We start from the raw sequence: 15,900 nt of genomic DNA, 5'->3' as shown, positions 1-15,900 counted from the left end.
ATCTTCCTGACCCAGGGATTGAACCTGCACCTCCTGCAGTTCCTGCATTGTAGGCAGATTCTCTACCGCTGAGCCACCAGGGAAGCCCACTCTATGAAGAAGGTACTATTATCTCCATCTTGAAGATAAGTAAACTGAGGTACATAAACCGAGATAACTGCCAACGATCACAATGAGTCAGAACTCGAGTCCACACTACCAACTTCAAAGAAAATGTTAAGGTAGTTCCAATAATGATGATGATTGCTTTGTACTTCTATGCTTTGTTTTCTTTTGAAATTGCCTGTCCCCATCACTCAAGATCCAGCCACCCCCAGAGAAGACTTTACCTTCTCCCTCTCTGGTGCTACAGCCCACTTTATATTTCTATTATCTGTGACATTGTCCCTTCCTGGAAGAACTCTTGGCCACATTAGTATTTCTGTTGCCTAAGCAAGGAAGCTAGCACAAAGTGGGGGCTCAGTAATGCCCAGATGAACAAACAAACTTGACATCATAACATCATTCCACGTTGTTGCCATATTGCTGTGCTGTTCACAGTTATCAAGTCTTGTGCACTCCTGGGGACAGCTGCAGTGTGTGCCGCCCAGGGAATCTCCCACTGAGATGTGGCCCCTCCATAGCACAGGATTCTATAGGAGGAGGCTGTCTTCTTCCCTCTGCTTCAGGGTCTATGACAAGCTTGTGCCACAGACAGAAGATGCCACACTGTGGTTTAGAGGCTGAAAGCTGGGCTGCTTGCCTCGGAGTTGGCACCAAGTCATCACCCCCATCTCCAAAGGCCCTCTGTGGCCTCAAAAACACAGTCGGCCGGAGATGCTGGCTCTGAGGGCCAGCCAAGGCCCTGTGGTTTGGCAGAAGAAGAGATCATTGTCCAAACAGGAAGTGGTCCTGGGGTCTCAACTGACCCTAGATTTTCCCAGGCAGGGCTGGGGCTCATAGCAGCTGAACTGAAGGCTCCCCGTAGGCTCACAAACAATTCCACCTCTCCAGAGTGCTGTAGATCTCTCTCCCCAGCCAAGCTCTCTTCCCCCATTAGCACTGTATGCCCAGAGTTGCTGACATGTTGACAGCAAACAGGCCAGGCTAGCTTCCCACCATTCACTCTGGATGGGGAGTGGGAGGATCCCAGGAACTGAGAAACCCTGCAGAGCTGAGCTGCAGATATCATGTGATACAGCCCAGGAGAAGGCTCAGCCGCTGAAGTCAGGAGGTTGAGAAGACCATGTCTTCTGTGCACAGTGAAGTCATTGGCGAAACAGAAAAGCCACAAAATTTAACATGAGGCTGGGCCCTGGCCCAGCTTAGTGGATGATCTCAACTTGGACACAGACTTTTAGACAAAAGACGCACAGAACTCCCACCAGTTTTTCAGCAGTGCTAGGAAAAGCACTTAAGAACTGTCACTTACAACGGCCCCCTGCAGGGATGGAAGCAAAATGGAGCTATTGGGAAGCCGGCAGCCCTGTCACTCAGCCTGAACTGCACAGAGAACTTTGAGATTTAGGCTGAAGGTCACTGATCCCATGGATGGTTTGATGTATGAAGGGAGGTGGGATGATTTATTTTTCCTAATATGAAAAATGACGTAATGTTCCTTAAGGCTAGGTCCTATAACCCTCCTTTCATTCCAACTTTCCCTGGGTAAGCTCACTGGCACCCATGGCATGCTCATCACCTATACACTGATAACTCATGTATTGATCTTCCAATCTAACCGTTTCTTCTAAACCCCACACTCATGGGTCCAAATGCTTACTCAAAATGTCCTCCTGGTCTCCAAAGCACCTCAAACTCAACATGTCCAAAACCCAATTTATGACCGACTTCCCAAATCTGGCCCTCTCCTAAATTCTCCATGTGGATGAAGAACCCTCCGAATCATCCTGCTGCACAAGGAGGAAGCAACAGTGACGCCCTTCAGCCAGTCTTCTCTCACACCCACCTATCTATAAATATTTTGAATTTTGCCTCCCCAACATCTCTTCATTCCTTCCACTTTTCTACATCCCCCACCTCCACCCCATCCCATTTTTATCTGGATGGTTGCAACCATCTCCTGGTTTCCAGACATCCACTCTGGTCCCCTCCAATCAGTACATCTCTACAAGGAGTCCTTCCAGCCATTCTTCCCCTAAGCTACCCCTACTCCGCCTTCAGATCTCAGCTCAGAACAACTTCCTCCAGGCAAACACCTCGTGACCTTTCTTAATAGGATATTAAATCCTTTCTCAAGTCCTAGTTGCAGTTTTACCTTTGGGCCCCAGGAGAGCCTGAACTCTGTGAGAACAAGACTGGGTCTTGTGTGTGTGTGTGTGCATGTGTGTGCTACTACCACACCCCCAAGACCAAACTCTGTGTCTTACACATGTTAAACGCTGACATTTAATACTTACTGAATGAATGTCATTTGTTTATACTCAGCCTCAACCCAGTTAAACTAATCATCACCACTGTCTTTTGGGCCACTGTTATCTCTTGCATGGATTATTGTGTTATGTCTGTCTGTCTGGAGCACGCCCTCTTCCAGTATGTTTTCTACACTGCAGCCAGAATTCTTTTTAACAAGAAATGTCAATCACTTGTAATCCTTCATTACTCCCAGTAAAGTTCAAATTTGTAATGTGTAAACTACTAGTTATCTACCCAATGACTTTGGTCCTCTTGTTTCTTAGTAACACAACCCTGATTTTATCAAGTCAGCAGGGGGCCCTACTAAAGGGGGCTTCTGAGAGGTTTGACAGGAAGTACAGAAATCAGACACATTGGTAATTAAAACTCAAAAGGTTCTTATCTTTCCAAAGGCCAGGAAAAATAATAAGACGTCCGTTTCCTTTCTTCTAGATAATGCTGTGTCCCTATAAAATGCCTGTAAATGAAATATTACTCATGTTACCAAGTTCTGCCAATGAGATGAAAATGGACGCTACTGGTTAGAACTTCCAAAAAAGGTTCTCAAAGTGGGAACAGACAGCGACCCATGCCTCTTTAGCCCATCCCTAATTTCTTCTTCTGCTCTCCACCAGTTTCAAGGACTGGAGACTCAACAGCCATTCTAGACATGAGGTATTAATGAGAATTCCAGCCATGTGCCTTAGATGGCTGAGTAAAAAGAGCCAAAAAGGACCTTGGTGTCCAATAACTGCAGAACTTTGGACTTCTTTTATATGAGGAAACAAAATTTATATCTTAAGTCACTGATATTTTACTAGCAATTAAACTGAAGCTTGATACAGGCTTTAAAGTATTTCCTCATCTGATCTTTGTCAATCTTAATCCTCCCTAATCTCCTGCTCAAATTCAACAATTCAGCTATGCTGAATGGTTTTCAGTTCCTCAAGACTATTTCTCTCCATTTAAAGTTCTTCCAAGCTGCTCTTTCTGCCTGGAGTACAGTGCCCCCCACACCACACACACCCCCACCAGCTAACTCCTTCTTATCCTTTGGATCCCAGCCTGAAAACCAGCTCTCCAGTGACCACATGAGCTAGATTAAGATGTCCCCCTTTTCTGGTAACAGAAGAGCTCCTCATCATGCTACTCATTACGCTCAGAACTGTGGTATTTTCTTGATTTTCTCCTGCCCAAAGGCAGGAAGCCTGTCGTGTTCAAAACTGTATTCCTAATGTCCAGCTAATTCCAAACAACTCCTTCTAGAATAAACAGAGCAAGTGAATGATGGGAATATGGGCTTCCCTGGCGGCTCAGTCGGTAAAGAATCTGCCTGCCAGTGCAGGGGACCCGGTTCAATCCCTGGGTCGGGAAGGTCCACTGGAGAAGGGAATGGCAACCCACTCCTGTATTCTGGCCTGGAAAGTCCCATGGACAGGGGAGCCTGGTGGGCTACAGTCCATGGAGTCTCAAAGAGTCAGACAAGACTTAGCGACTACACCACCACCAGAGAGCTAAAGAAATATATTGGGTTTGGTATCTGTCCGATGTGAAAGATGAATGGGAATGGCTGGTATGTTGTTATCTGTTTATTATTCACACCGTGCCCTGTTCCAGAAAGGACGGAAGGAAGCACGATGGCTGCAGGACCATCTCCCTGGGAGGGTTAAGGAGTTCACGGCTGCCTAGAGACACTGGTTTAGGAGACTCGGGAAGTCTGGAGGAGGGAAGAGCGCTAAGAAAAGCAGTGGCGTCTCGTCCTAGCTCGTCGTCCATCTCCTCACTCATGGGCCCTACTTCAGCAGTAAGCCAAAACCACGGTATTTTCTTGATTTTTTTCTCCCTCCTGAAGGCAGGGCGCCCATCTTGTTCAAAACTATATTCCAAATGCCCAGCTAATTCCAAATATTCTAACAGACAGCGGAAGGATGCAGCAGGGGAAGGTTAGCAGTAAAGCAGGAGCGGGTTAATTCCCAGGAAGGCACACCAGCCCACCCTCCTTTCCTCCCCCTGGTGCCTACTGCACTAAAGAGTCTGGTCTTCTCCGAAGGGCTCTGGCCGGGCCTGGGGTCTCCAGTGGAGACGAGGCAGCTCACACAGTCTGTGGGTGGGGGCCCACTGCTAGCTGCAGGCTCCGGGGTCTGCCACGCCATCGTGGCCTCCATCCTCCTCTTCGTCAGACTGTGCCAGGGGCGTGTCTGCTCCGCCGTCACTGGCATCAGCGCTGTGCGGGTTGGTGGAAGAGTCGGAGGACGAGGAGGAAGTACGAGACGTCGTCCTGTCTGGCGTGGGCACTGGCAGGCTCGGCGCCTCGGGACGGTCGTCCACCCCTGCCCAGAGAGAAGAGCCGGTCATGGCCACAAACAGGGGTTCAGAGGACTCTCAGAGACGAGGATGTGGCTGGGACACTGATGCCCAGGAACTTGGCCAGTCACCCCGCCAGTCTCCTGGCTCCCAGTTTCCCTCACTTCACTAAGCTCTAAAGTCGAATCAATCAATTTGCAAGTTCAAGTTCTAGCTACGTCACTTCACTTCCTTGCTACTGAGAAGCTTTGGGCAAGTCACTTCCCCTCTAAAGGACTCTGCTCCTCCTCTGTAAAAAGGGGGCGCCGACATTCCAGAGGGGTTCTCAAGATGAAATCTGAGAATGTTTATAAAATGTCTGGCACATAATATGCCATCAATAATAGCAGCACTTTTAAGTAAGATAGTATCCATTAATATCTTATAGGTTAAGCATGTGGGCTTTGGAGTCAAGACAGCTATGGTTTGAATCCAGCTTTTCCACTTTCTGGCTCTGTGACTACTATATATATATATAGCATGACATGCGAGATCTTAGTTCCCCAACCAGGGTTCGAACCCATTTCCCCTGCAGTGGAACACACAGAATCTTAACCACTGGATCACCAGGGAAGTCTCTCTAATGTCTTTCTTTATAAGATGGGAATAACCCCTCCTGCCCTAATAGGACATAGTAAAGATTGAGATAATACATGTAATATTATTTAGCATAGTATTAGAAACCTAATAAAGTGCTAAATAAGTATTAAGATGACTAAAAGTGCTTCAGTTGTCTAACCTAAAAATCATATTTTTACATTATTTATTATGTTAACTAATTACACTGATTTCACAAATGAAAAATTGATGAAGACTAAGGCGGTTGGGCCTTCTGAGAGATTTGGATTAGGACTCTGTAACCCAGCTTCCCCCAAGGTCAACTTCTCTAAAATCAGGACAAGCAAGTGCTTCGTGGGTGGAAAAGCCCACGCCCAGCCCCTCCGTGCAGACTTCCCCAGTCCAGCTTTGACATCCAGCTCTGACCGACCAGTGCCCAAGGGCCCAAAGCAGAGGGGCATACCAGACGTCTGGGGGGTTGGTGGAGGGTCTTCGCAAGGCAAGAACACGTCCGCTCCATCTTGATCCCCCAGGTCGATAAGCTCCACTTGCTCAAGTGTATCCACATTCACCTCCATGGATGAGATACTACCTATGGGGGCTGCATATCAAGAAGGGGGCAAGTCGGGAGGAGCCAGGCCAGCACTGATCAGATGGTCAGAAACATCTGTCAGGTCGGGAGATAGATATTTAAAGGGCCAAGAAAACCAGCGAGGAGGGACCAAGGTCCACGACTATGGGACTTCCTCCCTGCCCTACCCCAGTCCCTCTTCCAAGGACTCAGAACTCACGTCTGTGCGACTCAAGATGCAGATGGGACAGGGGGAAGACAAACTCCGTCTCAGGCTGTAAAATGTCCTCGAAGAATTTCTGCCGCTCCCGAAGCCGGAGCTGCTGGCGCTCCAAGGCTGCCCGCGGATTTGGGTCCATGTCAGCTCCTGGAAGAGCAAGGAGAGCTGTGAATCAGAGAGGGGACTCGGTTGGGGGCCTGGGCTCGGGGAGCCCCCCTGCAGCCCGGATCCCAGCAGTGGGGCCTCTGGCTGCAGCCTGGACACTCCTGGACTTGACTCCCTCTTTCCCTTCCCTGAAACAAAGTCCACTACCACAAAGTTCAAGTCTCACGCAGAGGCAGGGCTGACCCTAGCTCCACAAAGGGGATGTTAGTTCCAGGCACAGCAAGAGAGGCTCCTCTGTATTCAGCGAACACAGCCAATGGCCACGTCTCAGGATCATGCCCTTCGGAGAGGGGTTGGAGGGGCTGGCTCAGCTCAAATGGGGGAGGCGTTTTTTCCACTTAATGGACCCAGCCTCTCCTCCAAAGGCAGGGGAAGAGGACAGAATAGAGATCTCAGAGATGAAGCTCCCTTCCTCCAGTGCTGCAACTCCGGTCCCCCCACCATCCTTTAAAACCCAGACAAAAGCTAAAGCACCCCCTTCCTACTTTCTCTCTATACACACACACACACTATCACCGGCATCCCCTCCAAACCCTGCTCTTAAGTCACAGACTTGACTTCTAGACTTGGCTCTGTCCCTAAGGAAGACATCTTTCTAGCCTCAGTCTCCGCATCTGAAAACGGCATCGTCCTCCTACCTGCCTCTAAACACAAGGCACAGCTCCTGAGGGTGTTCTGTAAAAACGGAAGGCTGCGGTCCCCGAGCTATTTAGAGGACATCATCTCTTCTCTGCCTCCCACAGCTCTTGATTTGAGCTCCTCTCCTCTGACACATCTCACTGGCCGATCTCCCCACTAGTCAGCGAGTAGCAACTGGAGGGGTGCGATTCAGCCCAGGCCCTCTGGCCCCCCGTGCTGAGAGCTTTCCAGAACCCCCTTCACTCCGATTCGCTCCACATCCCTTCCTGAGCCCATCACTGGAGGCAAGGCAGTATCTAGCTGGAGGACCAGATCCTCATCCTCCGCAGATTGCCTTCCCCGCCTCATCTGGACTCTGTATATCCGAGACCCTGGCCAGTCCACCGGGCGCTGAGGGTGGGCCACGAGCGATCCAAACCCCCAGAGGGGCCAGGCAGGGCCAAGGAAGTGTGGGGAGACCATGTGGCCAGAGCTGGCAGCGGAGGAGGGAGACGCTGACGCTGATTCCTGGGAAAGGCTCTTAGTGCTGCCGCCCAGGTCACAACGCTAAAAATACCCAGGGCCCCTGGGGCTGTCTGCTCCGGCGGGGGTGTGGGGGGCGGGGAAGGGCGAGCAAGACGGTTGGGGAGCTGGAGGGGACCACGGGCTCCGGGACGCCCCCTCTGTTTCCCCCTCGCCCCCTCAATCTCCGGAGACTGGCGGGGGCTGCCCGCCCGGGGCGCAGCGGAGCTAAGCGCAGAAGGGAAGGGGGTTGTTTACGTAACTGAAGGTGCAGGGAAGAGGGGTGGAGGGAGCTGAAAAGGTTTGGCGGGGGCGGGGGGCGGGGGGTCGGAGGCGGCCAGGGGCCCGGCCCGTGGTGCAGAGAGCTCCCTCTCGGTCCCGCCCCACCCGCAGCGGAGTCAGTGCGAGCGAAAGAATTCCCTAAAAGGGGACACGCCGCGACCCTGGAGCAAGCGGGGAAGACGGAGGAGCCCCGGGGGCTGCACTCGCGCTCGCCTCGCCCCCCACCCGGCCCCCCGGCCTCTCGCGGCACCTGAGCCCGCCCCGCGGAGCCCCTACCTGCCGCGCCCGGCGCCCCCGCTGACTCAGGCTGTCCGCTCCGGCGCGGCGGCGGCGGCGGGGGCGTGGGAGCGGGCCGCGCCGGCCGGGGTGGGGCTGCGCCGCCGGGTCTCCCCCGGGACGGACGGGCCCCGGGAGCCGGGAACGAGGAAGCTGCGGCGGGCGGAAGTGGGGGAAGGGCGGCGGCGGGCACACGCGCTCCTTGCCGGGCGCCGGGCGGCCGCCGGGAACCCCCGCTGGCGCGGGCGCTCGTAGTTCCAGGGCGGGCAAAAAGTTCCCGGCACGCGTCCCGCCGCCCCACCACCCGCCGGGCCCCCTGGATGCTCGGCCCGGCTTCGCGCGATCCCGGACACTTGCTGTGCCCCGCCGGCCCGCGGGGACACGGCCCGCTACACCCCCTGCTCTCCGACTCCCCCAGGAGTCCCCGACGCAACCTCCGCGCGCCGGCACCCGGACTGACTCCCCGGCACCCTCGGCCACGCTCCGCACTTTGAGGCGCGCACCCCTCGAGAAGGCGCTCGCGCGGGAAGAGGGTCTGGGGAACCGCGGCCGCGCTTCAAGGCAGGTGCACAGCGGCGGGGGCTCCCTGCCCCTGGGACTCACCCCTGCAGCCCACGGTTCCTGGCTCCGGGACGATCAGAGCCGCCGCCCAGCTTTCCAGAGCACTGGGCGGGGTGGGCGCCGGGACAGGGCGGGTCGGGGGTGGAGGGGTGGGCCGCTGCGCCGCGCCCCCAGACGCCGGCGGGGAGCCAAGTCCTCCAGAGGGCCGAGAGGGGCGCTGCGCGTCCCGGCCGGCGCGGGTGGAGGAGTGAGGCGGAAACCGTGGGCCCAGAGGGGAAAGGCTTGCCCCTCTCGCGGTGCCTCCTGGCTCAGACCAGGGCCAGAAGCTCCTCCTGGACCGAAACTCTGTGTTCATTCTCATTCTCCTCCTCCCTTCCACCCGGCGCCCGCATGTAGATCCAGAAACCTCCCGGTTCGGGGCCGGGGGGCGTCGGTCAGAGATGCTTCTGCCGTGGGGTTACTCGATCCTTCATTCAACAAATACCCACGAGCAAACCAGAAACTAGGAGTCATCCCTGCCTTCTCCCTGTCCTTCGCTGCCCACTTAAAATACATCTCCATTAACTGTCGATTCTCTCTCCCAAATAATCTTTGCAATCCACCGTTCTTCTCCGTTTCCACCACCGACCCTCGCTTGGCTCCATTCTCTCTGGTTTTCTGGTACTCTGGCCCTGCTATGCTCCGTCCCCCACAGCAGTCAGTCATCACTGTAGAGTCCAGAGCGCTAACCAATGACCCACATGGTCATTTGAACACGCAGGTCTGAGAGGGGTGGAATGGGGAGGGAGGGGGGAGGGGGGAGTCAAGCGGGAGGGGACATATGTATACCTATGGCTGATTCATGTTAAAGTGTTTGACGGAAACCAACACAATATTGTAAAGCAATTATCCTTCAATTTAAAATAAAAAAATGTTTAAGAAACACACAGGTCTGCTGTGCCACCCTTTGTTAGAATGAAATCCCAGTGCTGATATCTAAGCTTAAATCCCTCCTTTGTTAGAACGAAATGCAAGTGCTGGTATCTGAGCTGAGTCTTAAATGAATTCAACAGGCAGAGAAGAGGGGGAAGGGCATATAGGAGGCAGGAGCGGGCGGTGGGGGTGGCGGGGATTGTGAAGAGTTGTGTGACCCATTCAGGCTTCTCTGTCAGGGGACCAGCACTCTGTACAAATACCTAAAGTTCCGCCTCTCCTATTGTACTGAGATATCCAAACCATCCTGGGAAATAAGTACAGCAGGCAACTTTCCCATTATTTTACAAGCAAGGAAACTAGTTTGTGGCCAGCAACAAGTGCAGTAGTTAGGAGCACAGGCCCACTTGTGTCTAGCCAGCTGTGTAAACAATTTCTCTGATCCTTGCTTTCTTTGCCTATTAGGTAGGAATAATTAATCCCTACCTCCTGTGAGATAATTCATAAAAAATGCTAAGTGCAGGGCTCGGGCACTCTGGAGATGCTCAGTAAACATTAGCTGTTTAGATTGTAATTGCTGCTGAGAAACAGAGGCAACTGCTTTCTTCCACAAATTTCTAAAATTATAGGAAGTACGCTGTAATCTTCTATAGAGCTTATTATGTGCCTGTCACTGTTCTAAGTGCTTTGCATGTATTAACTCTTTTAATCCTCGAAATATTCCTGTGAGGCAAATGCTGTTTTCACATCCATTTTACAGGTACAGAAACTGAGACATAGAAAGGTGAAGGGACTTGTCCAACTAAGTGACGGAGCAGGAATTTAAAGCCAGGGTGGCTCAGCAGTAAAGAATCCGTTTGCAGTGAAAGAGACCCAAGAGACATGAGTTCTAAATCCCTGGGGGAAGATCCCATGGAACAGGAAATGGTCACCTGCTCCAGTATCCTCGCCTGGGAAATCCCATGGACAGAGGAGCCTGGTGGGCTACAGTCCAAGGGGTCACAACGAGTTGGACATGACTGAGCACAGCACAGCACAGGGCTTCATGAAAGTTAGTTGAAAGTTAAGTCGCTCAGTCGTGTCCGACTCTTTGCGACCCCGTGGACAGTAGACCACCAGGCTCCTCCATCCATGGGATTCTCCAGGCAAGAATACTGGAGTGGGTTGCCATTTCCTTCTCCAGAGGATCTTCCTGACCCAGGGATCAAACCCAGGTCTCCCACATTAGAGGCAGACGCTTTAACCTCTGAGCCACCAGGGAAGCAAAACCATGACTCCCAGTCTGTTCCCCTTTTATCCTGTTGCAGTTTTCATCTTCCAAGAAATATTTTGGTCAGTTTCATTCTTACTCCTCATTAATGGATGGAGTAGATACTTGGTCCCAGTTTCGAGCACAGAGGAATGAGGCCAAGTCCAAAGTACAGTGGCTAAGAGCTCAGCTCCCCCTTTACAGGCCTATCCTTGGGAACAGGAATGCACGAATTATTTTGAGCTGTCCCCAGCATGGTAACAGATCAAGAACCTCTCTGTCATTTCTCTTTGTCAGGTATTTGCCACATAAAAGGTGGGTGGGGACATCCAGGTTAGAAATAATTCAGGAGCTAAGCTGGAAGGGTCTTTGCCAACAAAGATCCGTCAGGTCTGACTAGTCAAAGCTATGGTTTTTCCAGTAGTCATGTATGGATGTGAGAGTTGGACTATAAAGAAAGCTGAGCACTGAAGAATTGATGCTTTTGAACTGTGGTGTTGGAAAAGACTCTTGAGAGTCCCTTGGACTGCAAAGAGATCCAACCAGTCCATCCTAAAGGAGATCAGGCCTAGGTGTTCATTGGAAGGACTGATGCTGAAGCTGATACTCCAATACTTTGGCTACCTGATGTGAAGAACTGACTCATTTGAAAAGACCTTGATGCTGGGAAAGATTGAAGGTGGGAGGAGAAGGGGACGACAGAGGATGAGATGGTTGGATGGCATCACCGGCTCAACGGACATGAGTTTGAGTAAACTCCGGGAGTTGGTGATGGACAGGGAGGCCTGGCGTGCTGCGGTTCATGGGGTCACAGACAGTCAGACACGACTGAGCAACTGAACTGATCTGAAGCTGGAAGAGTGTCAGTTGAGAGGAAGGCCCAGGCAGCAGACCTAAGGGTGGACAGCAGGAGTTGAAAGGAGCAATGAGAGAGTAGATGGCTTAGACTTCTGGCTTCCATCTAGGATGCTGAAAGCTGGGAAGAGCATCCTACCACACTAAAAACAATTTTTTTAGTTGTTAGGTAATTTGTACAATTGTTAGTTTTGTTGACCCCATCAGTGAGCTGAGGTTGCCAAGCAACTGATTAACCTGAATTCCAAAGAAGGGCAGTCGCCTCCAAGAAGTAGGATATAGGCACTGGCACACCTATGAAGTTGGAGAAAGGCAAGGTCTCCATGCAAACAGGTAAGAAGAGTTCAACCACAAGTTTTATTGCTAAAGGCCCAGTGTGGCTATGAGAGGATATGAGAGGATAGAATCCATGGCAGTTACAGACACTAAAAGTAATCACAGAAACAAAACAAAACAAACCAAAACCAAATTTTGTTCAACTCCTGACAAGATTGACTCAATTCTCTACACTAACAGCCTAAGAAGAAGAGATATAAAGATTTCCAAGCAAAAGTAATACTGAGCTCAGTCTCTGCTGTTCTACACACTATGGCCAGAAATTTAAAAAGTTACAACACACACATAAAAAGCAACATAACAACAACCAAAATAAAAAAAACAACCCTATTTGTCAAGAGACAAAGCAATCAACAGAACCAGTGTCCAGACTTAGATTACTCTCTGGAGTTATCTGCCAGAACATTTAAAACAACTATAACAGTATGTGAAAGACTGTGTTGAAAAATATGGACAGCCTACAAAAAACAGAAAGGGACTGTTAGCAGAGAGAAGAGGACTATAAAAAGGAGTCATATGGAAAAGTCTAGAAATTTTTAAAACATGTAACAGAGACGAAGAATGCCTTGGTGGCCTTATCAGTAAACTCAACACAGCTGAGGAAAGAATCAGTAAACTTTACGATAGGTCAAGAGAGACTACCCAAATGGAAACAGAAAAAAGCAAAACAAAACAAGGAAACCCAAAACAGGGACCTCCCAGGTGGTCCAGTGGCTAAGACTCTGCACTCCCAGTGTAGGGGGCCTGGATTCAGTCCCTGGTCTGGGAACTAGATCCTACTTGCTGCAACTAAAGATCCCGCATGCCACAATGAAGATCAAAGATCCTGAGTGCCACAAGTAAGACTGGTGCAGGCAAAGAAATATTTTTAAAAGCCTAGAAAATCCAAAGCTAACATCTGCATAATTTGAATCCAAGATAGAGATAAACACACACACACACACTATTAGTAGAAATAATGGTCAATAATTTTCCAAAAATAATGAAAGGACCACAGAGCCAAGAAATGCACAGAATCCAAAAAATATTAAATATCAGTGGATAGGACATCGCTGGTGGTGCAGTGGGTAGGAATCCACCTGCTAATGCAGGGGACACTAAGTGTTGATCCCTGATCTGGAAGATTCCACATGCTGCAGAGCACCTTAGTCCATGTGCCACAACTACTGAGCCACGTGTTGCAACTACGGAAGCCCACGCGCCTACAGCCTGTGCTCTGAAGCAAGAGAAACGACTGCAGTGAGAAGCCTGCACACTGCAACTAGAGAAAGCCCGCTTGCAGCAACTAAAACCCAGCACAGCCAAAAATAATAAATAAATAAATAACAATATTTAAAAGTAGACTTCGAAAGAAGGATTGTTACCAGGGATGAAGAGGAACATTACCTAATGATAAAAGGTTGTTCATTTCAGCAAGAAGACTTAGCAATCATAAATATGTATGTGTACCTCTAGCAACAGAGCTTCAAAAACATGAGCTAAAAATAGACCTAAAATAAAAAAGACAAATCCATAATACAGTTAGAGGATTCAAAGCTTCTCTCTCAGTAATCAATGAAACAAGTAGACAGAAAGAAAAAGTAAGAATACAGAAATCCGGAACACTATTAACTAGCTGTTCTGATTGACATTTTTATAGCACTTTACCAGCAGAGTAAACATTCTTTTCAACTGCGCAAAAACATTCACCAAGATACATCATCTTCTGGGCCATAAAATAAACCTCAACAAATTTAAAAGAATTTAAATCATAAAAAACATATTTTGTGATTATTAAAGAATGAAAATATAAATAACAGAAAGAGATCTGGGAAACACCCCAATACTTGAAATAAAACACAAGACTTTCAAATAACCCACGAGTCAAAGATAAAGTCCAAAAGGAAATTAGAAAAATATCTTGATTGAATAAAATTGAAATGTTGCAACCAGCCACCAAAAAAGCTCCCACTGTTCCTTGCCTTCTGTTTATTCATACTTTTGTATAGCTTTCTTCTGCACTCTATCAGAGTTATTCTACGTGACCAATAAAACATAGCAGATGGTACATCATGTCCATAAAAAAATTTAAAAGACCACAGCTTCCATCATGGGCGTGTATTCTCTCTGTTGTTTGGATCACTCACTCTGGGGGAAGCCAACTATTATGTTTTCAACAGCCCTATAGAGAGGCCCACATGGCAAGAAACTGAAGTTCCAGCCAACAGCCAGTGGAGAACAGAGGCCAGCCAGCAATCCCATGAGTGATCATGGAAACTGACTTACTGGCCCCAGTAGAGCCTTAAGATGACTGGAACCTTGGCCAGTAGCTTGGCTGCAGCTTCAGCAATGACTGAGGCAGAACCACCCAGCTGGAGCAGTCCTGGATTCCTGATGCCAGAACCTTTGAGATGATAAATACTTCTTGTTTTAAACTGCTAAATTAGCACGTGTAGGGATTTGAGTATTGGGTCGGGTGCAGAGGTAACAGCACTCTGAAGTATGGAAGTGGCAGTGGACTGACCTAGACTTGGGAAGTGTACCAAAAGCTCAGAATGCTTTGAAAAAGCTGTGAATAGAAGCCTCGAACCTGGGCCTTCTGCATTGGGAGGGCGAAGTCTTACCCACTGGACCATCAGGGAAGGCCCTGCCCAGCATTTTTTTAATTAATTTATTTTAATTGGAAGCTAATTACTTTACAATATTGTAGTGGTTTTTGCCATACGTTGATATGAATCAGCCATGGGTGTACATGTGTCCCACATCCTGAACCCCCCTCCCACCTCCCTCCCCATCCTATCCCTCAGGGTTATCCCAGTGCACCAGCCCTTAGCACCCTGTCTCATGCATCGAAGCTGGATTGGCGATCTGTTTCAGATATGATAATATACACGTTTCAATGCTATTCTAGCAAATCATCCCACCCTCGCCTTCTCCCACAGAGTCCAAAAGACTGTTTTTAACATCTGTGTCTCTTTTGCTGTCTCACATATAGCCTGCCCGGCATTTTAAACTGCATTTAGTAAGAGAGGTGGGGCTTCCCTAGTGGCTCAGTGGTAAAGAATCCATCTGCCAATGCAGGAGACCTGGGTTCCATCCCTGGGTCAGGAAGATCCCCTGGAGTAGGAAATGGCAAGCCACTCCTGGATGCTTGCCTGGAGAATCCAAGGACACAGGAGCATGGCGGGCTACAGTCCATGGGGTTTCACGACAGCATGCGCACAACTCAATGCGAGGGGTGGGGTAGAGAGGAATGCATCTACTTCATCTTGTTCAGAGCCAGAAACCCTTATTTTATGTTCTCTTTAACCCTGTGAGTCCAAGTGGGAATACTTCTGGATATAGAATCCTTTTAAGATCTTGTGGGTCACTCTGAGCCTTATTCAAGTCCACGCTATTAGACAAAAGCTATTGCTGGGAGAAATATCAATAACCTCAGATATGCAGATGACACCACCCTTATGGCAGAAAGTGAAGAGGAACTAAAGAGCCTCTTGATGAAAGTGAAAGAGGAGAGTGAAAAAGTTGGCTTAAAGCTCAACATTCAGAAAACGAAGATCATGGCATCTGGTCCCATCACTTCATGGCAACTAAATGGGGAAACAGTAGAAACAGAGTCAGACTTTATTTCTTGGGGCTCCAAAATCACTGCAGATGGTGACTGCAGCCATGAAATTAAAAGACGCTTACTCCTTGGAAGGAAAGTTATGACCAACCTAGATAGCATATTGAAAAGCAGAGACATTACTTTGCCAACAAAGGTCTGACTAGTCAAGGCTATGGTTTTTCCTGTGGTCATGTATGGATGTGAGAGTTGGACTGTGAAGAATTGATGCTTTTGAACTGTGGTGTTGGAGAAGACTCTTGAGAGTCCCTTGGACTGCAAGGAGATCCAACCAGTTCATTCTGAAGGAGATCGGTCCTGGGTGTTCTTTGGAAGGAATGATGCTGACGCTGAAACTCCAGTAGTTTGGCCACCTCACGCAAAGAGTTGACTCATTGGAAAAGACTCTGATGCTGGGAGGGATTGGGGTAGGAGGAGAAGGGGATGACAGAGGATGA

General features: G+C 49.5%; 2 protein-coding genes across 3 annotated transcripts in view; both read right to left on the bottom strand.

Annotated features, from left to right (window-relative positions):
* Window positions 1-3,965: 3,965 nt before the first annotated feature.
* Window positions 3,966-9,425, bottom strand: DBNDD2 (dysbindin domain containing 2). 2 transcript variants are annotated; one of them, XM_069547013.1, is made up of 4 exons: window positions 8,550-9,425; window positions 6,084-6,230; window positions 5,756-5,893; window positions 3,966-4,721 (listed from the first exon to the last, which is right to left on the bottom strand). In XM_069547013.1, the coding sequence occupies exons 1-4, from the start codon at window positions 8,866-8,868 to the stop codon at window positions 4,513-4,515; spliced, it is 813 nt and encodes a 270-aa protein (XP_069403114.1). In that variant the 5' UTR covers window positions 8,869-9,425; the 3' UTR covers window positions 3,966-4,512. The 2 variants fall into 2 exon arrangements, with proteins under 2 accessions (XP_069403114.1, XP_069403115.1); XM_069547014.1 differs by having other exon boundaries at window positions 7,947-8,575.
* Window positions 6,144-15,900, bottom strand: part of SYS1 (SYS1 golgi trafficking protein) — a 52,425-nt gene continuing 42,668 nt past the window's right edge. The window contains exon 3 of the mRNA XM_069547011.1: window positions 6,144-6,230. Within this exon, the coding sequence (XP_069403112.1) occupies window positions 6,224-6,230 (7 nt within the window). The 3' untranslated portion in view covers window positions 6,144-6,223. The remainder of the gene's footprint in view (window positions 6,231-15,900) is intronic.

Source organism: Ovis canadensis, chromosome 13 (assembly GCF_042477335.2).
Source record: "Ovis canadensis isolate MfBH-ARS-UI-01 breed Bighorn chromosome 13, ARS-UI_OviCan_v2, whole genome shotgun sequence".
NCBI lineage: Eukaryota > Metazoa > Chordata > Mammalia > Artiodactyla > Bovidae > Ovis > Ovis canadensis.
Note: the sequence above shows the minus strand (reverse complement) of the source record. Positions and strands in the feature narration are given on the sequence as shown.

Coding starts and splice junctions, on each gene's coding strand:
- DBNDD2 (XM_069547013.1), bottom strand. CDS start 8,868: ATGAGAATGAACACAGAGTTTCGGTCCAGGAGGAGCTTCTGGCCCTGG. Junction 6,231..8,549: donor AGGAACCGTGGGCTGCAGGG/GTGAGTCCCAGG, acceptor TTGCTCTTCCAG/GAGCTGACATGGACCCAAAT. Junction 5,894..6,083: donor GCATCTTGAGTCGCACAGAC/GTGAGTTCTGAG, acceptor CTTGATATGCAG/CCCCCATAGGTAGTATCTCA.